We start from the raw sequence: 24491 nt of genomic DNA on the forward strand, positions 1-24491 counted from the left end.
AGTTAAAATCGGGTAAATATTTGGTCCTGACCTTCTCCCAACCCTCGATATAGTGATTTATAAGACTTTCCATTTGACTTTAAAATACTTATCTTTGTCACTATCATTCGCCCAGAAGTGACCAATAGAAGATGTATTGTATTTCATTAAGACAACGCAGGGCTACATACATACATCGACAGCGACTCGCCAGAAGCTCCGATAACTGGTTGGGAGATTCTTATGCATTTTTTATAGACCGATCCTCGAACCAAGTGATTTCTACCAGTTTATGCGAACGAATTTTGCTGGTGGAAAATTTGCCTCAAGATAAACTTGGACTGTCCCAGTTTTTTGGCAATAGGCGAAACAATTTTTATGAGAGTAGAATTATGAAATTGCCTTAAAAATGGCTAATTTTATAGAGCAAAACGGTGCATATTTGACTTATATGGAGTTACTCTAATTATGCTGAAACCTTGAATAAAAAAAAAATAATTAATTTATTTTGAATAGACCAAGTGTTGCCAACACTTGAAAGTATTTCCTCAACTTTGATCCTTGTTCTAATTGTTCTAAATTATTTAAGAACTTCGCCGCCAAGCCAAGAACAAACTATACCAATTAATCAAAAAAATCCCAGCAATAGAGTTGCAACCCTATGCTAAAATATCATCCGGCCCATGCGCTCACTAACTACAAAAGACCCACAACACAAAAATTTTCAAAATAAATTTTTTTCAATATATTAATTCGTAATACACTTTCTACCTTCCCATTGTCATCATTATTTTACTTAAATGGAAAATCACCGTTAGGTCTACTTTTGCATTAATTTCGCCGTTTGCCTTACTTGTGCAGTACGAATTAAAAAATACCATCTGTCAATGTTTCGCTTTTGCTGAAATAAATCGTTAATTTTCTGTTGTGTAATGCGAAGTAGTGTCTCTTTATCTAAAAAAAGGGAGTTTCATCATCTGTATTATTTGAAATGTGTCACTTTCGATGAAATAATTGTGATTATCACACTGTTATTGGATGTCTTAAATCAAAAATGGCTCTTAATTTCTACGTTAAACTGAAAAATCATTCATATTTGAGTAAAACACTCTTTAAAGAAGATATTCAACATTATGGATATGATTTGCCATTTTTCGAGCTGTGACTCTTTTGCAGTTAGTGTACGATATGGTAGTGGGCTCCTTAGGGGCACAAAACTGTAAATAAAATAATTGTAAGGGAACTTTTATTGTTTGAATGTCTTTTTAATGGAAAATATTGAGATACTGATAAAATGCTAATTAAAGAAGAAAAAACGTTAACTTCGGTTGCACCGAAGCTATAATACCCTTCACAAATATAAAGATTCCTTAAAAGAACTTGATACCGATTTAATGTCGTCATCCGATCTATACAATTTCTTCGGAGATTGCATTATTGCTTCAGTTATATATTACTCGCGGAGATACCACGTTAAATGAAAGAGTTCTCCATACAATTAGCTATAATAATCTGATCTGAACAAATTCTTCGAAGATTGTAATATTGGCTTTGGCAATAATTCATGCCAAATTTCGTGAAGATACCTCGTCAAATAAACAAGTTTTCCATGCAGGCACTTTACTCCAATGGTTCAGTTAATATGGCAGCTATATGCTATAGTCATCCGATCTATACAATTTCTTTGAAGATTACATTATTGCCTTAGGAGATAACTCATGCCAAATTTCGTGAAGATATTATGTCAATTTAAATAGTTTTCCATACAAGCACTTGATTCCAATCGTTCAATTTGTATGACAGCTATATGCTATAGTGATCCGATCTACGAAATTTCTTCGAAAATTTCATTGTTGACTTAAAGAATAATCCATGCCAAATTGAAGATACCTCGTCAAATGAAAGAGTTTTAGCATTATAAAATACCTGTAGATCCATATATGGCGTGACAGCCAGGCAGTATAACCTAACCTAACCTCAGTAAATTTAATCTTTATGAATGAAAAATATTTTATAATATCAAAAACATATTTAAAGCAATCATTTGTATAACATAACAACTATACACTGTATCAGATTTGAGTAGTTTTTGGGCATTTGCTAAAAACAGCATATGTTCCATTTATTCTATTGAATTCTTATCGTATTTATTATACCCTTAACAAGGTATATTAAGCTTGCAACAAAGAAGTGTATATATAAGTGATCCGTACGACGAGATAATTTGATTAAACCATTTCCGTCTGTCTGCATATACGTAAAGTAGTCCCTCAGGTTTTGAGATTCGCTCTTAAATTATGCAAATGTCCTTTTTTTTTTTAATTATGATGGACTGTTCTGCGTCGCAATAGATTTTTTTTGGAAATTTCAAAAAGTTTATACCTAATTCCTTACATATGTCTTTACACGCATATATGAAGCATAAGAAATATATAACTCAAAGCAATTTTACCCATATTTTTGCGTACATTACCCCCCACAGAATTCTTCATCTTTCGAATTTTTAAACGGGACTTTTGAAAAATTTAAATTCTTACCACTTCTGAATCGCACTTAATCTCACGAAAAAATATGTGTGAATAGATTTTTATATTTAGCGCCCGTTGCGAATTTACCATTTCTTAACAGTTTAAATATGTCATTCGTTAAAAGTGACATCAGACAATTAAAGTTGCTATTTTTGGGAGAAATAAAAAACAGTTCTAACTGAAAGATTTTTCGAAAAAACATATAACATCATCACTATTGCAACTATGTTGTTCTTCTGCAGATACTCGGCAGTTCTTAATCTAATCAATTAAAATATTTAGCTCAGCTAACATTTCAAAAGTGGAAATTTAACAAGTATAACAGTTGTTTTCTTTAAAACCTATAACTTTTGAATTGCTTAGGATAACATTTTTTACTGTTTTCTTGTAGAGCATAAAATTTCTTAAAAGAAGTAAAGAAGGGCTAAGTTCGGGTGTAACTGAACATTTTATACTCTCGCAAAGTCAAATGGTATACTCGTTTGAGATTTCTTTGTGGATTGGCTGATATTTTCGGTAGAAGGTCAACTATAGGCACTGGGGTCCACATATTTAGTACTTAGGGGCTTGAACAGTTTTGGTTCGATTTAGACAATTTTTGGTCACAAGGTGGCTTACTTTAAACGTATTATTCACGCAAAGTTTTACCCCGATATAATCATTATTGCTTGATATGCATAGTGGAAAGTAAAAGAATCAGATGGCATTGAAAATGGTGTTATATGGGAAATAGGCATGGTTGTAGTCCGATGTCGCCCATTTTCGCACTATAACATAGAAATATTAAAATAACGTTATGTACCGAATTTTGTTGAAATTGGTTAAGCAGATTCCAAGATATGGGTTTTCACCTAAAAGTGGCTGTGCCACGCCCACTGTCTAATCTTGAACGCGGTTCCTATAAAGTCATCTCCTATAAAGTCATCTCAGAGATAAAATTTAATGTCTCTGGCGTGTTTAGTTCTTGGTTTATCGCGCTTTTAGTAGTTTTTAACAGTACCGTTACATGGGGAGTGGGCGGAGTTGCCACCCGATTTCAACTATTTTCACACCGTCAATAGAAGTGCTAAAAAGAAAACAAACAAACCACGCCCACTTAAAAAAAAATTTTAACTGCAGATGCCCCTCCCTTGTCTTGTATCTTGTTGTGGAGCTTAGTTATGGCAATTTATTTGTTTTTGAATAATGGCGTTTTGTGGGCGTGGCAGTGGTCCGATTACGCCCATCTGCAATACCAACCGTCTCACGGTACCAAGAAACATGTCTACCAAGTTTCATAAAGATATCTCAATTTTTACTTAGAGCTTGCACGGACGGACGGACAGAGAGTCACCCGGATTTCAACTCGTCTCTTCATCCTGATCATTTATATATACATAACCCTATATCTAACTCGATTAGTTTTAGGTGATACAAACTACCGTTAGGTGAACACAACTATTATACTCTGTAGCAACAGGTTGCGAGAGTATAAAAAGAGGAGGTTGAGGAGAATGACGATGCTCTGACGAACAAACCCGTTGTGAACACAGGGGAAGTAAATTCCCTTCCTTCCGTTTCTAACATTTGCGCAAATGGCTTAACAAGGTCATACAAATAGAATTAAAAAAATTAATCCGTTATCCCAAATTTTGAATAAACTAAATGAGCAAGAGAAACTATTTAAATCCATAAATCAGCGACTCGACGCTCTAGAGTACCATCGGCAATTTACTGATGAACAATAACTTTTTGAGAATAATGCTAATGGTCTTACCAAAAGTAAAAATGAATTCGAAATTATTCTACACGACGGAAATATTGATATATGTCTGTTGTCCGAAAGGCATTTTACGAACCATTAATTTCTAAAATTTAAAAATGATGAATTATATCACACTCCACACACAGCAAACTCAGCACGAGGAGGGAGCGCGATATTAATCAAAAGCAATATTGAACACTGCGAGGAAGATCCGATTAAGACGGAAGAAATTCAAGCTACAACAATTTCAGTTGAAATGCATAAACACCCATTATTTCTTACTGCTCTGTATAGTTCGCCTAGACATAATATAAAAATAGATAAGTATATGAATTTATTAAAAAAATATGACGGAAGGTACATCATGGGTGGTGACTTTAACGCAAAGCACGCTCATTGGGGATCTCGTTTAACTACAACCAAAGGCCGAGAACTTCTTAAAGCTATACAAGCAGTTGGATGCAACATTGTTCCTACAGGAAGACCCACTTATTGGCCTACAGATAGTAGAAAATTACCAGACCTTCTTGACTTATTTATAGTCAATAAACTACCGAAAATCAACTTAACTATTAAAGATAGCTCAAACCTAAGCTCTGACCACTCACCAGTCTTACTAACCCTGTATGAAAAGTCAATTATTTAAGGCGACACGCCTACGTAATAAACATACTAATTGGTATAAATATAAGAGTATAATGAATAAAGTCTCAAAGCTTAAATTCATATCGACAGGTACTGACTTGGACTGTGAAGTTGAATATTTCACAAGAATAATTAAAAATGCTGCGTGAAAGAGTACACCAAATATTCGCGTCAATCTAAGTGCAAACAAATCCCAAAAAAAATATTTTAGAAAGTATCCATAAAAAACGCAAACTTCGACGGAGATGGCAGCAAACTAGGTCTTCTGCACTCAAAACTGAGCTTAATAAATGTACAGCGCAACTAAGGACACAAATTAAACAGTTTAATAATTATTACTATCATTTAGAACTTATCTGGCTAAACTTACAGCTGATAAATTCACTGAGTATTCTCTCTGGAAAGCTGCCAGAAATATAAATAAAGAAATAAAACATGTCGCACCAATACAACTAAACGAAATATGTGAATGAAACAAATGAACATAAAGCTACCGTATTTGCAACTCATTTGAGAACCACATTTACGCCCAACGATGAACATGAGACATAAGAGTTGGTTGGATCCATACATCAGCATTTCGCCAGTTACTATGAAAATAAACACTAACCAAAATTTTATTAACTCTAATTTAAGTTATGCAAATGTCTGTAAACAGTCAACTGGTGTATTTTGTGATACCAATAATCAAGTTCTCAAGTTCTCAAAATCCATTATTGTAAGAACTAAAAAATACAATGTTATCTTTAAGCAAACTATTAACAGTTCTGCAGAAACAGCTGGAAATACAAACGGCAAGAGTTGATGCAATTTATTGAACAATATAATATATACAGCCTGAATTCAGACTATACTATAACTATTATCCAATCCCAGTTAAACTTATTAATATAAGCAGGAGAATAGAGCTAAGTAAATTCTTATCGAATAATAATCCCGATATTGTTCTGTTCAACGAAACTAAAATTTATAGGATATAATTTAGTCAGAAAAGAAAGATTGTTAGGATCGAGAGGAGGAGGAACCGCAATTCTAAATAATGAAAATATAAAATACACGAAAGCCTTCCACTAACACATCGATGCCTTATGCTATTTAGAATCTTGTGTAATAAAAATAAGGTAATAATAACAACACATTTAAATCTGAACTCAACACAATCTTTCAATCCTTAAACCTACAAAACCCCAACCACTATTACATATTAGCTGGTGATCTCAACAGTAAACACACTGACTGGGGTAACCCACAAAACAACTCTAACGATAAAGCCCTAAAAAACTGGCTTACCTCCAACGAATTAAAGTTCAGATGCAATATGTATGCTTCGGTTTCTCTATACTACGAAAGAGCTAATTCCTTTCTGAATATTTGCATAGCTGATCACAGAATAGATATTCACAGAGCCAATAACACAGTTAACTACTTGAGATGCATAGATTACGATCACTGCGCTGTTCAAATCGTTGCGACTAATAGAGACAACACAAACTATTTTACTTTGTTAGGCAACCCAATAAAAACCACATTTGACTACAAAAAAACTAACTTGACAAAATTTAAAAAAGATCTTAACATGCAACTTCAAAGTAAATTCCTTGTACCAAATGATAGAAACTTGAGCAACACAGAGATTGATCACCATTTGCTTCATTTAAATAATATTATCTTGAAAGCCATAGAAAATAATGTACCAAAAGCAAAAATCAATAGCCCTACTCAAACTCTTGTAAACTTGCCTATCATAAAAAAACTGCTAGCAGAAAAAAGTAAAATCCTTTCAGAAAACATAATCGACTTCAAACATACCTACCTCCCACGACCCTTCAAGTAGAAAAAGCAAAACTGAAACTTGTAAAAAATCTAATTGATGACAATATTAAGAAACATTTTAATAAGCAACTCGAACAAAGACTTGCTACCCTTCAGACTAACAATCCCTCAAAATTTTCCGTTATTAAAAAATCATTTATAAAAGATAACAATAATACAATCAGTCACATAAATATCCCCTTAAACTCATCCCATATAATCCGAAGTTCTGCAAAAAGACTCTGTCAAAAAGAACTACGTCATCAATAACAACAAATTTATAAATGAAATTGTCGGGACTCATTTTGAAGCAGTCCATGCTTCAAAAGAAAGTAAACCCTACAATCCAGTCCACTTGCAGGTACAAGAATGCTTCAAAAAGTTTTTGGAAATGAAAACTTTATTCGACAGCACTCGAGCGACCAAAACAAACTTCAATACCAAGAAAATAGCTAATAATTTAAATGGCGACCAAACGGAAAACTTTTTTGTTAGTTCAAACGACTTACAGACGTATTCTCTAAACTAAAAGGTAAACTGTCATCCGGCTTAGACCAAATATGCAATATCATACTAAAAAACTTCTACTCAGAACTAATATTAGAATATTGCACTGTATTCAATAATATGTTAAACAATGCCTAGGTAGGTAGGTAGGTAAAGTGGATGTCTTTCGACTCACCTAGGCCTTTAGGAGGCCCATTGTGATACTACCGACTATAAGTTCGACTATAAATGCCATTAATCTTCTCGTCTCCGAAATAAACTGGAACTGGTATAGGAAATATGTCACAGGTGCATGATTCTTTGATCAAAAAATTTTCAGTACATATAAATAATACAGCAGTCGCGAATTTCACATAGTAAACGGTCTGCAACAAGGGACAGTTAATGCTCCAAATCTGTTTAATCTTTTCATCCTCGACTGAGGACAAAAAACGGACAACATTGTAGCCTTTGTCATTTACCACTCCGACAGAACGATCAAAAGCGTTAGTAGTAACCTGCGACTCAAATACAATACTGTTGAGGATTATACAATAAACTAGCATCTTAAAATAAATATTTACAAATGCAAAATTATCCTTTTTCGCCCTCCCGTTAATAAATGTAACTCAAACGTTAAAAAAAACTGGAAGGAGTTTAATATAAAATCCAGTGTACCAAATTGACTAAATAGGTAAGCGCATACCACTGTAAAGTTTTGATGTGGCACTTACACTCGCGGTTAATGTGACAAATGAAAAGCAGATTTCTTTCCGATCCGAAATAAGTGGTAATTTATTTATTGTTACAAAAGATTCTAACTTTAACACTTATTTAAATAATGATATATATAGCCGTGTAGAACTGATGTCGAACGAAAAGATGGCAGTTGACGGTTACAGGATCGATGCGAGTTATAACGCACTTGATCGATTTCGTATTGATGTGTTAATAAAACGAAACGAATGTGTTGTTTACGCGGCGCAGTGTGCTAACGAATAGATTCGCGAAGAACCCGTCCTTTTTGTTAGGTGTCTTCGTGAATGTTGTTCTCAGAGGCAGAGTGTGGTGAAGTCGTTGTGTGGGGTGAAATTCCTTGAGTGTTCACAGGTGTGGTGTGTTTCATTAGGGTGTGTCAGTTATTCCCGAGTAGAGTGGTGCACTTGGAGGAGGGAGTTTAAACTCATTTAAACATCCTGGGGCCCCTAGGCGAATATTTAGCCTAGTATTACACGTATGTGCTGTGGAATATTTCGGCGTAGCTGAGGGCACGGTGATGAAGTAGTGGTATATCCATATCCTGTGCGTATAAAACGGCTTTGGTTTTAAGAACATATTTTGTACACATGATGTGAATGTAAGTGCTTTAAGGTTAGCAACTTTATTTTGCGGGTATATGAGGTTGTAGTTGCTTTTCGTACTTGCGGTACTTGTATTTGCGGTTGTTTCTTTTATAATTTTATTATTTGTTTAAAATTTCTTTACCGTCGGTTTATTAAGGTTAGCGACTCTACGCCTGGCTCAGATATGGCCAGAATGGGTGCATCTTTGAGAAAATGCCCTGATGTTAGGACAAAGAAATTAGAGGGGTACTTGCGAGAGTACAGTGATTGGCCGTGAATTGAGTACCGTTTCTTTTCAAGTTAGTAATGTGGTAAATTCGATATATTTATATTTGCAATATACATCTACTTTTTTGAAGTAGGAGCATTGCTGTATCACCTTGGGAGTATGGTGATCCCTTAATATTATTTTTTTGTTGTTCTATAAATTTGAGAATTTATTATACTACTTTGATGGGCTCGGGAGAACAATAAAATCGTTCAAGGATGTTAGTATCATCCAATATTGTGTACTGTGGATACTAATTTGGCAATACCACATAGCTCATGATTTTTGCATCATTATTGGCGAAAGCCATCCTTCGGGGTCGATAGGTTATATAATATATGTATGTGTTTTTAATATTGGGGATGTCAAAGGAAATTCTGACTTTATTTTATTTTATTTTTTGCCAATTCGTGGAGGGTTGGAAAATTGTGGCTTTAGCGGTAGTCGTACGACGTGCCGACCATTATTTGATCGAGTAGTTGTGGTTTTGTAAAAGTCTTCACAATACTGATCTTCTGGGGTTGTAATTGAAATGGGAGGAAGTTCTTCTAACTCCCAAAATTTTTTCAATTGTGAATTGAGGTATTCATTTGAGATTTCCTCAACTTGAGTTGTCATAGTGATAACTGGTTCCGTAACTAGTCCTCTTAGGATCCAACCAAATATAGTGTTTTGTGCCAATAGTGTGTTTGAAATTTTCTTAATACCCTCAGGTATTATCTAAGGTATGAGATCGCTGCCTAATAGAAGATCTATTTGAGCGGGAGTGCTGCAGTTGGAATCTGCTAGCTTTAGGTGTGAAACCTTTTGCCAATGCTTGCTATTTGTGTGATAGCTTGGAAGCATATTTGTAAGTTGCGGTAAGACTATAACTTCTGCTTGTATGTGCTTATCAGCATAGGGGGGGAAATTAGGGTAATGGGGCAGATTTTATTTGAGTTTTGGACTACTCTTCCGCCCATTCCCGTGATTTCAAAGTTGGCTTGTTTTGTTGGCAGTTGTAGCCTATTTTGTGCCCTAGACGCTATGAAGGATCGTTGTGATCCTTGGTCTATTAAGGCTCTAAGTTTGTAGAGTTCTCCTCGATGTTCGATGGAGATGACTGCTGTGGGTAGTAATGCCCTATTTTGTATTTCGCTGTGTAGCGTTTGAGTGTTTTGTGCCCTTGAGCAACATGGTGTTATTTGGCAATTTTCGGTATTGTGGTTTTTGGGATTTGTAGTTGAAACTAAACCCGTGGTTCTTTTTATACTAATATATGTGCTCTTTTGAGGTGAGCTGGGAAATGTGCTGTAGTGAAGCATTGTGTGATGTCTTTTTCGACAGTAGATGCAATTGAATTTGCTTTTACAATTTTTATGAGTATGCGTATGTGACAAGCATAATCTTTTTGATCTTATAAAATTGTTTCTTTCGTGAATTTTTAATTTTTTAAATATCTCGCAAGATTGTAGTTTATGCCCTCTTGTGCATAGTTCGCATGACGCAAGTTTATTCTGTTGGGGATTTGAACGATTGCGTTTTGCAAAAGCTTCTGTTTAATTTGTTTTTGCTACTAGCTTGGGGTCTATTGAAGCTTCTTTTTAGGTCGTGTTGAACAATTTTAGTTTTAATTAGTTTTTTATCTACCCTTTCAGCGATTTCTTACTGGGTAGTTAGAAAGTCTTTCATTTGTTGCCACGTGGGGCATTTCTTTCGTGATGAGAGCGAGTATAGGGTCCCAGCTGGCTGTGGGAATATTTTGTGTCGATAAAACCTACAAACAATTAGAAACAGTGGATTGTAGTCTAATAAATTCATCACTTGTTTCTTTCTGAATTTTAGGCAAGCTTATTAGTGTCGTTACTTGTTTATCGACCAATATTCTTTCATTTTCATATCTTGCTTTTAGAGCTTCCCAAGTCAAATTGAAATTGTCGTCATTTAGTGCGAACTGTTTAACTATTGCGCCTGCTTGACCTTTAGTTTTATATCGGAGGTGATACAATTTTTGCGCTTTTGATAATTTTGGATGGTTGATGTATACGGCAGTGAACATGTCCCGGAAGGACGGCCATTCTTCATAACCACCATAAAATATTTCTGTGTCACATGCGGGCACCTCGAGATGGATGCCTAAACTTGCCTCTTGACTTTGAATTTGTGGCAGCTCTAATCTCGGATGTGGAGTAGGTGTCATCGCTTTTATTAGCTTTAATTGATTTTTTTTTGTTTTAGGTTTCGCGCCCGCTTGTGTGGGTTTTTGTTTGTTTTTATTACATATCCATATGTATATAACATATAATGGTAGGTTTGTATTATTTTTGTATTTCTTTTCACAATTTAAACTTTTTGTTCTAGCTCTTCTCTAGTGCTTTTGCTCTTTTTTAGTTTTTACATATTTTTGGTAATTTTGGCTATATGTATGTATGTGTGAATATATTATATTTTTCGAATCACTGAACTTTCTTTGTTTTTAACTCCACTGCACTCTTTTGGGATTTTTTTCACAAAACTGTTTTAATTTTTTCCTAGGACGTAAAATTATAGTGTCTTTCGTTTAGGCTCGAAGTACCATGATTAAATAGGTAAGCGCATACCACTGTAAAGTTTTGATGTGGCACTTACACTCGCGGTTAATGTGACAAATGAAAAGCAGATTTCTTTCCGATCCGAAATAAGTGGTAATTTATTTATTGTTACAAAAGATTCTAACTTTAACACTTATTTAAATAATGATATATATAGCCGTGTAGAACTGATGTCGAACGAAATGATGGCAGTTGACGGCTACAGGATCGATGCGAGTTATAACGCACTTGATCGATTTCGTATTGATGTGTTAATAAAACGAAACGAATGTGTTGTTTACGCGGCGCAGTGTGCTAACGAATAGATTCGCGAAGAACCCGTCCTTTTTGTTAGGTGTCTTCGTGAATGTTGTTCTCAGAGGCAGAGTGTGGTGAAGTCGTTGTGTGGGGTGAAATTCCTTGAGTGTTCACAGGTGTGGTGTGTTTCATTAGGGTGTGTCAGTTATTCCCGAGTAGAGTGGTGCACTTGGAGGAGGGAGTTTAAACTCATTTAAACGCAAATATTCAAATGCAGCGTAAGGAAAGAATCAAATATCTTGGTATTCACCTCGATAAGCTTTTATATTTTAATGATCATATCAACCTACAAATCATAAAAACAAATAGAGCCCATTATACTTTTAAAAAAATGTTTTCCCCAAAACTGCTATATAACAGGCTAAAAATTATCATGTATTAATCACTAGTGAGACCAATACTTTCATATGTATGTTCAATTTGGTTAAATATATCTCCTTCATATATGGAAAGACTTAGAAAATTCAAGAGAAGAATAATCCGATTATGTACATCGCTGCATAGGTCACAGAATAGTATTTTCAACAAATTAATATCTAACTCTAAACTATACGACACTGCAAAAGTTCTCAGAATTGATTGTCGCATCGTAAATAATTAGAAAGCATATAAGTCGCAGCCTAACTATATGATGACAATAACACTTTAATAAGAGCTCCTTTTTACGAAAGGGTTGACTACATTGCATTAGCTATTGCAAACGAAAATATTCACTGCTGAAAACAAACGTTTCGACAGATACATTTCGTTTAGAGACAAAACTGAAACCACATTGACGAAACAGAACTGCTGGTGGCTATTAAATGATAATGAAAACTAGTTCACTCTATGACACATCTGGTCTGATTTCTTGTTCTTGTTTTAACCATTTTGTATTATAAAATCATCTATGCATCGTTTTTTTTTACCTTTTCCTTGCAAACAAATACAAGTATATATAATACTATATATCTACTAAGCTGAGATATACATAATATCATTAGTTAATAAAATGTTACTAATTCTTCATAGCGGAGTACTCGAGAGCTCGTCTAGAGACACTGTACGTATATATTATCGTTGTACTATTGTTTATTGTAGTAATTAAGTTTATTAATTTTAATCAAATAAACAAAAAAAAAACAACACCAAACAGCCTAGAAAGCTAGGCGATATAAGTGAAACTTCATGGATCCCGATGGGCACTTGAAATGAAAATACTCACCCTAGCCAACAAGTTTTATGAGATAGAAATATTTCCCCGAAAACATATTCATTATTCTGGAATTTTAAGGGTGTTAGATTAATGAAAAAAGATAGTTAATGTTTTCGCCTCCATTTATAAAAAATCTATTCATTCACTTCCATACTTTCATGTTCAAGAAAAGATGCAATCGGTTTGTGGTATAAAAAATATGAAATGAAAACTCCTGATTGTAAATTATTAGTATTTAAATATCTTGAGAAAATTGCATCTATTGTCGTGCCTGATCTGGTTGTTAAGTCTTTGGGATTATTATTCATTTTTAAATTAAATTTACTTTCTAAAAGTTTTACAAGTTGTTGAGCTTCTTCCAAGGCAAAATTGATATTAAATTCACCGCTTAAAATCATTGGCATAGTGTGCAAATCTTCTCCTAATTCTGTTGCACTAGAGGGAGTATATGCCAATAATAGAGAATGTTAATAAATATAGAAGGCGCAAATGTTAGCTGTGCTAAAATGTAAATTATTAAAAGGAAACATCGAAAATACGCGAATTCGAAAAATTACACTCAACAAACTACACCACTCTAAGAAGGTACTAAGCAAATTTTCACCACCTTAGGAACAGCTAATATATTTATGCGCAGATGTTCTTGAGCATGCTTATTAAGGAAAATTAAAATAACAAAAAGAAATAATAAATTTTGAAGAACATTTATATAATGAGGGTGAATACTTATGCTATAATGTTAGCACTCACCAATGACATTATTTCTTCCATTTTTTCCACAAAACGCCTTTTTTAAGGTTTAAATTAAAATGTTCTTTACCTTTTTTATTAAATGTTAATTTTCACAAATTTTTTATTGGTTTAACACTTTTTTTGATAAAGAATAATACCACGGTTTTAAGCCCAGAAAGTGTTGACGGTTGGTAGCGGAGATAGCGATTTTATACATTTACGTTGCGCAAAGAGATCGGAATTATTTCGAATGAGGTGAATTGAAGATCCAATCCCTCTTTTTGTTGATGGTGTGGGGTGTCATCGTGTATGGTGGTAACTTCTGTGCTGACATCGTGTGCAGTGTGGTCGTTTATGTTGTGAGTGCGTGTTGTGTTCCAAGGTGTGGTGTGTTGTATTAGGGTGTGACATTATTTACCCTGAAGAAGCGGTGTAGTTGGAAGGGGAGTTTATAGTCATTTAATGCTGTAAATGACCCAGGTATCACGGCTTACTGCAATTGGAGTAGCCGAGGGCGCGGTATGCATGATAATGCAGTAGTGGTAGATCCATATTTACCTGTACGTGTAGGATGGAATCTTTATTTTGAAATGGGTATTATGTTTTTTGATTTAGAAGTTAGTGCGTTAAGCAAGCAACGTTGTTTTGCATTTATTCGATTGGTTGTTGTGACGACGTATTATTAGATGGTATAATTTTGTTTATTCATTTTATTGCCGGTTATCTACTATTACTTTATTATCGGCTTATAGGATGGCGACTCCACGCCTAGCTCAGATATGGCCAGAATGGGTGCTCCTTTGAACCTTTGAAGAGGGATCTTGCGAGCGTAAGATTTGTGATTTACGGCTACTTTTTAAGTGGATTTGTACACGTATTACAAGTATTTCCCATAAACCACCAATACGAAGGGGGCTTAGATATATGCGATTAGAGCGACCTTTGCTTGTTGTAAGGCTTGGTGCGTCATTGTATCGCATTGGAAGCATGCTGATCGCTTAACTTTATTTTTAAATTGTTTTATAATTTTGAAAAAGTAAGCTACTAGAGCACAATTTGTTATGTGTCAATTTTTTCGACTTTTTTGGGACAATTTGGATATATGTATGTTAAAGTGCGTATGCACTAATTTGGCAAGTAGGAGGGCACAACATATCTCAAGCTTTTTGAATCAGGATTTTTGTATCATTATTGGCAAGAGCCATCCTGCGGGGTCGAAAAGTTACATATTTGTGTTTTTTAAAACTGATCTTGTCAGAAGGGACTCTGAGTTTGTTTTTTCGGCCAATTCTTGGAGTGTTGGAACATTGTGAATTTAGTGGTAGTCGTATGACGTACCGACCATTATTTGATCGAGTAGTTGTGGCTTTGTAGAAGTCTTTACAATACTGATCTTCTGGGGTTTTAATTGATATGAGGGGGCATTTTTCTAACTCCCGAAATTTCCTTGATTGTGAATTAAGGTATTCTTTTGAATTTTCGTCAACTTGAGTTGTTGATGTGGAAACTGGTTCAGTAACTAGTCCACTTAGAATCCAACCGAATATTGTATTTTGGGCTAGAAGGGTCGTTGAAATTTTTTCAACACCTTCAAGCATTATTTGCGGTATAAGGTCGCTGCCTATTAGAATATCTATGTTAGCGGGGGTGTTGCAGTTGGGATCTGCTAGCTTTAAGTGTGAAACCTTTTGCCAATGCTTGCTATTTATGTGATAGCATGGAAGCATGTTAGTAAGTTGCGGTAGAACTATAGCCTCTGCTACAATTCGCTTATCCGCTTGGGGGGAAATTAGGGCAATGGGGCAGATTTTATTTGAGTTTTGGACTACTCTTCCGCCCATTCCCGTAATTTCAAAATTCGATTGTTTTGATGGCAATTTTAGCCTATTTTGTGCCTTAGACGCTATAAATGATCGTTGTGATCCTTGGTCTATTAAGGCCCTAAGCTTAAAAAGTTCTCCTCGGTGCTCGATGGAGACGACTGCTGTGGGTAGTAATACCCTACTTTGAATATCGCTGTGTACCGTTTGTATTTTTAATGCCTTTGAGCAGCACGGTGCTTTTTGGCAATTTCCAGGATTTCGGTTTTTGGCAGTTTCTGTTACCACTAAACCTGTGGTTCTTTTTGTATAAGCGTTTCTTTGGGGTGATATGGGAAATTTGCTGTAATGGAGCATTGAGTGGTGTCTTTTGTGACAATATGAGCAATTGAATTTGCTTTTGCAATTTTTATATTTATGCACATGTGACAAGCAATTTGTACAAAGTTTTTTTGATCTCACGAAATAGTTTCGTTCGTTAACTTTTAAGTTTTTAAACTTCTCGCAAGATTGTAGTTTATGCCCTCTCGTGCATAGTTCGCATGACGTATGCTTATGCTGTTCGGATGTGAACGATTGCGTTTTGTAAAAGCTTCTGTTTAATTTATTTTTGCTACTAGCTTGGGGTCTATTGAAGCTTCTTTTTTGGTCGTGTTGTACATTTTTTGTTTTAATTAGCTTTTTGTCTACCCTTTCAGCGATTTCTTACTGGGTAGTTAGAAAGTCTTTCATTTGCTGCCACGTGGGGCATTTCTTTCGTGATGAGAGCGATTGCTCCCATAAAAGTAACGATTTTTCTGGTAATGCTGCGGTGCATATATTTACCAGAATAGGGTTCCAGCAGTCTGTGGGAATATTTTGTGTCGATAGAGCCGACAAACAATTAGAAACAGTGGATTGTAGTCTAACAAATTCTTCACTTGTTTCTTTTTTAATTTTAGGCAAGTTTAATAGTGTCGTTACTTGGTTATCGACCAATATTCTTTCATTTTCATATCTGGATTTTAGAGCTTCCCAAGCCAAATTAAAATTGTCGTCATTTAGTGCGAACTGTTGTACTATTGCGCCTGCTTGACCTTTAGTTTTGTATCGGAGGTGATACAATTTTTGCGCTTTTGATAATTTTGGATGGTTGATGTATACGGCAGTGAACATGTCCCGGAAGGACGGCCATTCTTCATAACCTCCATAAAATATTTCTGGTTGGTCAGAGATGTCTTGAATCGGTGAAGATGAAAATCGAGTGCAGTATCGTGTTAATCTGTCACTCTCGGAAATGAATTTGGCAACACAAATATTTTTGCTTTTTATGTGCTTTGTGGTAACCTGTCTTGCGCGTGTAGCTTCTGCAGGTGTAATTTGATTTTTATCGTCATTAACCATTTTTGTTTTGTAATTTATTACTATATGTGTCAAAGTTAATTAAAATTTTCTCAGTGTAAACTCATTTAAATGCAGCAATAAATGATAATTAATACCGAATACTATTTTCGTATATACGATTTTTTTCGGACTAGATAAATATTTACTTGCGAAATAATTTTTTAATTTGTATTTTATTTTAAATATATATTTGTGAGCGTAATTTAAATTTTCTTAATTTAGTTATTAAGAATGGCACTTTTAATTTAATAATACTTATTATGTCCTTATGTTGATGTATTTAGGTACACCCTAATACACGGACTTGTTAGTATATATTTATGTGCTCGTGAAATTGAGAACTCGTTTAAGAGATCAATACACTTTGTACATAAGTATGCACGGATTGTTTGAGCGTATGTATGTATATTCTCTAATGCAATTGAGAGCTCGTTGAAGAGATCAATGTGCTTTTAGTTTTTTATGTACGCAATCCTGCTTGTTTGTTACAAGGGGTATTGCGGGATGTATGCCAATGTGGACTTTGAAAATATGTTTATTTTTGTTTTTAATAAATTATTTTAAAATTTTTAATATCTACAAGCAATTGTAGTAGTGTTAATTTTACCACAACGTTTATTGTTTTATTTTTTATGTAATTTTACAACTTTTTATATTGTAAATTTTCAATATGAAATTGACCCAATTTATATAGGGTATATAAGCATATGCATAGATTATATGCCGTATGTATAAATATGTATGTTCAAGGAGAGCGCGAAAGCGAAGTGAATAATGTGCAGGTATGTTCCCGTATGCACTTTGTATTTATGTACAATTATGTTTTGGTATGTAAATATGTATATCAAAAATATATATAGGTATAAGATGTAAGCAAATATGCATATATGTATGCTTTTGTTTGTTTTCTTCTTTTTGTTTTTTATATTAGAATTTTGATTTATACTTGTGCCTTTGCTTACTTAGTTTATGCAATCCTGCTTATTGTTTATTTTTTTTTTTTTTTTAAACATAAGGGGTATTGCGGGAGAAATGTGCAAGTATATACTTGAATTTGTTTTTTGTGTTTGTTAATTTGTGTGTTTGAATACACAAAGGTAAGCTTGTAGTTAGGCAATAAGGTAATATTAATTTTTGTTTTTGTTTTAATATATAAGTATGTTTTTTGAAATATATATTATACCAGACTGTGTTCGATTTTTCCTGCAAAAAAAACTCGAAACTGAGACAGTTTGGTAACCGTTTTTTTTTTTTTTTGTAAACGTATTTGTTATTACAGGTTCTATATATATAAAACTGTAATTTTTACATACATATATGCACGATAAAATAAAATAATAGGAAACGATACGACTCACTTTATGCTCCCTCAAGGGTTTTTTGAGGGGATAATATATATGTATGTACGTGTGTGTATGCCTTTGTTGTCAATTCCTTTTTCTCCGCTTCCAGTTGAGCTTGGTTTTAGTGATTGTTGTTTTTGTTTATTATCGTTTGTTTTAAATTCGCGCCCGCTTAAGTTGTTTTTATTTATGTTGTTGTATTTAGGTGCTTTAGTATTTCGCGCCCGTTTGTGTGAATTTTTGTTTGTTTAAACCCTTTTGTATTTGTTATTGTCTTTATGTTTTGGGCTACACGCACTTTTTCTTTATATAATATGTATATATACGAGTATGGATATTTTTCCAGCACTGCACTGCGCTTTGGTTATTTATATATATATTTTTGTTTTTTTTTGAGTCACTGCACTCTTCCTTAGTAGTTTTGTAAATGTTTATGTATATTATTTTGTTTTCCACTATACTTCACTTCACTGTATCTTTGGTAGGTTTGTGTTTAAACTTTTTGTTTTTTGCCACCAAATTTTGTGTCTTGGACGTAAATTATAGTGCCTTTCGTTTAGGCTCGAAGGACCATGAATACTTATGCTATAATGTTAGCACTCACCAATGACATAATTTTTTTTTCTTTTTTTTCACAAAACGCCTTTTTTAAGGTTTAAATTAAAATGTTCTTTACCTTTTTTATTAAATGTTAATTTTCACAAATTTTTTATTGGTTTAACACTTTTTTTGATAAAGAATAATACCACGGTTTTAAGCCCAGAAAGTGTTGACGGTTGGTAGCGGAGATAGCGATTTTATACATTTACGTTGCGCAAAGAGATCGGAATTATTTCGAATGAGGTGAATTGAAGATCCAATCCCTCTTTTTGTTGATGGTGTGGGGTGTCATCGTGTATGGTGGTAACTTCTGTGCTGACATCGTGTGCAGTGTGGTCGTTTATGTTGTGAGTGCGTGTTGTGTTCCAAGGTGTGGTGTGTTGTATTAGGGTGTGACATTATTTACCCTGAAGAAGCGGTGTAGTTGGAAGGGGAGTTTATAGTCATTTAAACAGAGGGAAAAATTACAATACTATTAAATTAAATTATATGAAACCTTAAAAAAGGTTTATAAAAATTAATTAGTACTTCTTAACATTTGCGCCTTCTCTATTCTCACATACATTCATAAGTACACGTACGCTGATGCTTGCTTCCCCTTGCCCCGCACAAGCAATTACTTTTGTCAACACTTTTTGCTTTTTAGGAGAAAGCTAGAACGATGCAAGTTGAACGATCCCAAGCAAGGAGGAGTCAGGGGGTGCACTACCACATAATTATTTCAGATATATCTTTATTAATCGATTTTATTTTTAAAAATGTATGAATTTGTGTGTATATTTTTATATTATGTAAATAAACCCTCAGATATCAGTATTTTTATATACAAATTAAGCAATATAATAATATGATATAAATCCTCCATTGAAACCTTCTCTGTCCATGGTGGCACGCGTGCACCATGATGGTGCGTCACGATTTTTTTGTAGCTTGCGCCAATGCCTAATTTTTTACAAATAGCATATTGTGGGACATTCATATGTGTACATATGTATATGCAAATACATTTGGGCATGCGAATGAAATATATACATATAAATTGGTCATTTGAAGTAAACGACGATTGCTGTTTGAGTTCACAGATTAGACCGAATTAGATTTGTAGTGTTCGTGGTGTTGCTTGTATAGCATGGCTCCTTATTGCAAATTTGCATCAAATATATTGCCTGAGTTCAAATCCTATCACAGATGTTGTTTTATTCATTTTTTAATTTTCATAAATATTTTTTATTTCATATATTTTAATTTAATTTTAATTTTTCCCTCATTATATAAATGTTCTTCAAAATTTATTATTTCTTTTTGTTATTCTACTTTTTCTTAATACGCATGCCAAAGAACATCTGCGCATACATATATTAGCCGTTTCTTTATAAGGTTTTGAAAATTTCTAGGTACCTTCTTAGAGTGGTGTAGTTTGTTGAGTTCGCTTATAAAGAGGGGAGGGTTCTTTTTTGACGTGGTGTAATTAAATTTTCGATGTTCCCTTTTAATAATGTACATTTTAGCACAGCTAACATCTGGGCCTTCTCTAACCTTAACATTCTCTGCATTACCATTAACATCTCCTGTCGCTTTTTCGTTTCATTCGATACTGGAATTACAGCCCAACGAGCGCAAAGAAGTTCCACTTCAAAAAAAATCAATTCACGTCGAATTTTCATTAAAAAAATCGGTATATCGTCCATTTTATATAAATAATACTCCTATACCACTTCATAACAGTGCTAAGTACCTAGGTACCACCTTAGATGCTAAGCTTCGCTGGAAAGAGCATGTCAAAAAGAGAAGTGATCTTGATGTAAAATTTGCTAAACTTTACCACCTAGTTGGCAGGAGATCCAGCTTATCAGTCCAAAACAAATTGTCACTATACAATAAAGTTCTAAAGCCAGTCTGGGCCTACGGAGCCCAACTATGGGGTTGCTCAAGTCAAAGCTCTATTGCCTGCATTCATCGCTTTCAAAGTAAGGTACTAAGGACTTTAGTGCTCCTTGGTACGTTAGATCTGCTGACTTACACCGTGATCTAGGCGTGAATTCGGTGGTAAATGAAATAATGAAAATTGCAAAGTGTCGAAACTGCTGGGCGAGAAATCCAGTTGAAACACAAGAAGCATTACGACCTAGCAAGAGAACAGTAGCAGCAAATGTATTCCATTCACATTTAGCTTTAAGTATTTTATTTATATTTTAATTGAAAAAGAATTGTTTGTTAGTATTTTGTTTTTATATACTAGGCATATTGAAAAAAAAAATTGTGTTTTGTGGGCGTGACAATGGCTCGATTCCGCTGCATACCTACCCCTTTTGGGTGCCAAGGAATACGTGTATCAAGATATTTAAATTTTTACACAACTTATAGCTTGCACAAATAGACGGGCGGACAGACAGACACTCGGAATCCACTCGTCTCGTCATTCTGATCATTTATATATATGTAACCATATATCTAACTCGATTAGTTTTAAGTAATACAAACAACCATTAGCTGAACAAAACTATTAACTCTGCAACAACATGTTGCAAGAGTATAAAAATTAATGAATAAAATTTAAATTGCTCGGAACGTTTTACATTTTCGAATGTTGCCAATGTTGCTTTTCTATATTGATTCAATGAATTAGACTCAAACATCCCCAATTTGAACTAACTTCGTCATTAAAAATGCGATTTCAAAGTTCTCGTAACCTTTTCTATATGAACGTTGACAAACAATCATATCTGTCAAAATAAATTTTTTCAAAATCCGTAGAAAAGAGTGTTTCAAAGTTTTATGATGATCGGTTAAGTGTTTTCGAGTTGAAAGCGTAGCAAACAAACCTACATTCACACATATAATATTAGTATGGAGTATGCGATATTACAAAGAAGTGAACACACATACAGGTCATTCGGGTTGCTGTACCGTCGATTTGAACGTAATTAAGTTTAATTCTCGTACTACTAAAATAATTGAAAATAAAAATTAAATATAAACTATAACAGTTTTTATAACAATTGCATATTTCAGCCAAATTTTAAGTATGGCGCGGTGCCGAAAGTAGTCGTGGGTGTGATAGTAGGATATTTCATTGGAAAATTTAGTTACCAGCAAAAGTGCGCGGAAAAGCTAATGAGATTACCTAATTCAAAACTCGGAGAATTGTTAAGCCAACGTCAACGTGATGGAAGCGTTATTAGTAGGCTTAATCCAGACCAAGGTATCGGAATTGGACTAACCTTGTCACCATTTAATTCAACTGGAATAAGTGATGAACGAATCCAAGAATTCCCTCGTTCTAGTGCTCTCAATTTAGATTTGGAAAACCGTCCTTCAATTACTGGCCTTGACGACATTTATCGCCCCTCATTGGATAGTGAGTTATTATTTGTTATACCCAACTAATTATTAACTTTGTATATATTTAGATACACCTTTCTACGAAACGGAATTTCCTACCGAAGCTAAGCAAGGCACAAGTTATGAAGAGTTACGAAAAAAAAATCGAGAAGAATATGAGAAAAAGCAGCAAAACACATTTTCTCGACCACTGCCCGCAAATGCTTCAGTAGTTATTCGGGGAAATGAATCCATTAAAACGACTTTTGGAGCCGATTCTAATATAACATCAAAAAGTGGTCACAAAAATAAATATGGAGACACATGGACGGATTAGTTATATTTGTCTGCTAAAAAATTATAGTTCTTTATTAAAGTGCTAATGCTGATATATTGTATATATACTGTATAACTGTTAAATTCTGTGATGTTTGTGTTTCATTAGGTTCAACCGTTTTTTACTTTTAGTTTAGTTTTCCAACTTCGTAAAGGTAAGCTCCAAGAAGTTTAGTCTAAAAATAATCCGAATTAAACGTACATAGAAACCGGCATTAACAGAAAGTCTACTTACTCCTTCTATATAGTTGTAAATATCAATCTTTTCATTTTGGGAATGGGCTCCATCATCACAAGCTCCTACCGGCACTAATATAACGTTTTTACCAGTGGCCTCTTGAAGTGTTAGTGTCACAGGTATAGACCCACCTTCTCGGGTCATATCAGGTTCCGTTTTGTATACATGTTTGATTGCACTTTTGGCTGCCTCATAATGAGGATGATTAGGATCTTCAGTCCAAGGTTTTCCACTACTCACAAGGTTGACCTTTTAAGAAAATTATACATATTAATAGGAATACCTATATACAAATATCAAATATTTGGGTATGAAACAATTACCTTCATTTTGTTTGGAGATCCTCGTTCCTGCCATTTTTCATTTAAATATTTGGTAACACACTCAGTGATATGTTCAGGGTCTTGATTAGGAACTAAACGTATAGAAAATTTTCCTGTGACTTTAGCAGGTATGACAGTTTTTGCGCCTTGCTCATAAAAGGCACCTTCTATTCCATGAGTGGAAAGGCTTGGGTAACGCCATCTGTGCATCAATAACTCGGTTTTGTCCTCATTATGAGGTAGACGACGAGCTCCAATATCTTTTCTGGAAATATAAACTTTACTCGTTTATATAAATAAATGCAAAGCGTACATGTTATGATATATTCCTAAATAGATTCTTTCATATATTTCGGTTTGAGAATAAAAATCCAGATACACAATGGAGAACAAGGGAAGTATTTTCCACATTGCACATGGAAAAAAACTAAATTCTTAAAATTAAGGGTCCTATTGCGATTTACAATTAAACTTCACTTTAAGAAAAACAACTGTGTATATTCTCAAGGTTTATGTGAAATAATTTTGAGTTGCTATCGTCTTCCGACTGTGTATTTAAAAAAAGAACTTATACTGGAAACTCATATAAGTTTACATTTTAGAAAAGATCGGCTGAAAGTATTTGTAGCATTGCTCAATTTTTGACATAATACTTAAAATGAAACCTATATCCCTAAAACAGTTTGACTTTTTCCACTCAGTTGACATTAAGTTAAAGCATTTCAACTCCAGATCAATAAAACTCTTTTGGTATTACTAATTAAAATTTTAAAACAAGAAATTAAAACGATTCAATTTAGCTATTGCTCACGAAAGGTGAATAAATATTAAAATGGACATTAGTTTTGAGTTATGTAACAATGATGGAAATGTAGTGCTAAAACGTATGTGTAATCATTACAAAACTAGTTAATCGAGTGCGAGAAGGTGTCTTCATCAAAAGCGGCTTTGAAATCACTGAAGTCTCTTAGGATTTCACCAAAAATAGTGAAAGAATGCCATGAACTTTTGGTGGATCTGCAATGGAGTCCGGGACATAGTGATATCCCTGGTAACTGTGAAGCAGAACTAGCCAGAGCAGACACCACCCTACAACTAGAGTCCGAAAAAGAGGGCTATATGCTATATGTATTATATGCTAGCCATAAGCATTTTTTAATCGACAAACATGTTATAGATATATAGCTGACTCTCGTGACATAGGTAGGTAGGTAGAGTGGCTGTCTCTCGACACACCTAGGACTTTAGGAGGCCCATTGTGATACCACCGGGACTAAGGTGACCTCCGTGGCATAAATAGACTATTAAAATACAAAAGGCATAACATAAGAACTGTAGTAGGAGTGCTTACAGGTCACTGTCTAATTGGCAGACATGCCAGAAGACTAGGAACGCCATACAATGACTATTGTTGAAGTTGTCAGGAGGTAGAAAAAGAAGAGACTTTTTTATTCGTTTGCAAAATATAAATATGAATATATATAAAATAGATATGGCAACACTTATTATATGTCAACATGGAACCCAT

The 24491-nt window shown here is 34.2% G+C and overlaps 2 protein-coding genes across 4 annotated transcripts in view; one reads left to right on the top strand and one right to left on the bottom strand.

Moving 5' to 3' along the window:
- asrij (OCIA domain-containing protein asrij) overlaps positions 1 to 22486 on the top strand; it is a 44413-nt gene extending 21927 nt beyond the window's left edge. For both annotated transcript variants that reach the window (XM_014238155.3, XM_036372636.2), the window contains exons 4-5: positions 21758 to 22103; positions 22156 to 22486. In XM_014238155.3, the coding sequence (XP_014093630.2) occupies positions 21758 to 22103; positions 22156 to 22403 (594 nt within the window). In that variant the 3' untranslated portion in view covers positions 22404 to 22486. The remainder of the gene's footprint in view (positions 1 to 21757; positions 22104 to 22155) is intronic.
- Cndp2 (Cytosolic non-specific dipeptidase 2) overlaps positions 22400 to 24491 on the bottom strand; it is a 39283-nt gene continuing 37191 nt past the window's right edge. For both annotated transcript variants that reach the window (XM_036372576.2, XM_014238153.3), the window contains exons 5-7: positions 22964 to 23228; positions 22638 to 22889; positions 22400 to 22578 (exon numbers count right to left, since the gene is read on the bottom strand). In XM_036372576.2, coding sequence (XP_036228469.2) covers positions 22531 to 22578; positions 22638 to 22889; positions 22964 to 23228 — 565 coding nt within the window. In that variant the 3' untranslated portion in view covers positions 22400 to 22530. The remainder of the gene's footprint in view (positions 22579 to 22637; positions 22890 to 22963; positions 23229 to 24491) is intronic.

Source organism: Bactrocera oleae, chromosome 4, assembly GCF_042242935.1.
Source record: "Bactrocera oleae isolate idBacOlea1 chromosome 4, idBacOlea1, whole genome shotgun sequence".
Classification (NCBI taxonomy): domain Eukaryota; kingdom Metazoa; phylum Arthropoda; class Insecta; order Diptera; family Tephritidae; genus Bactrocera; species Bactrocera oleae.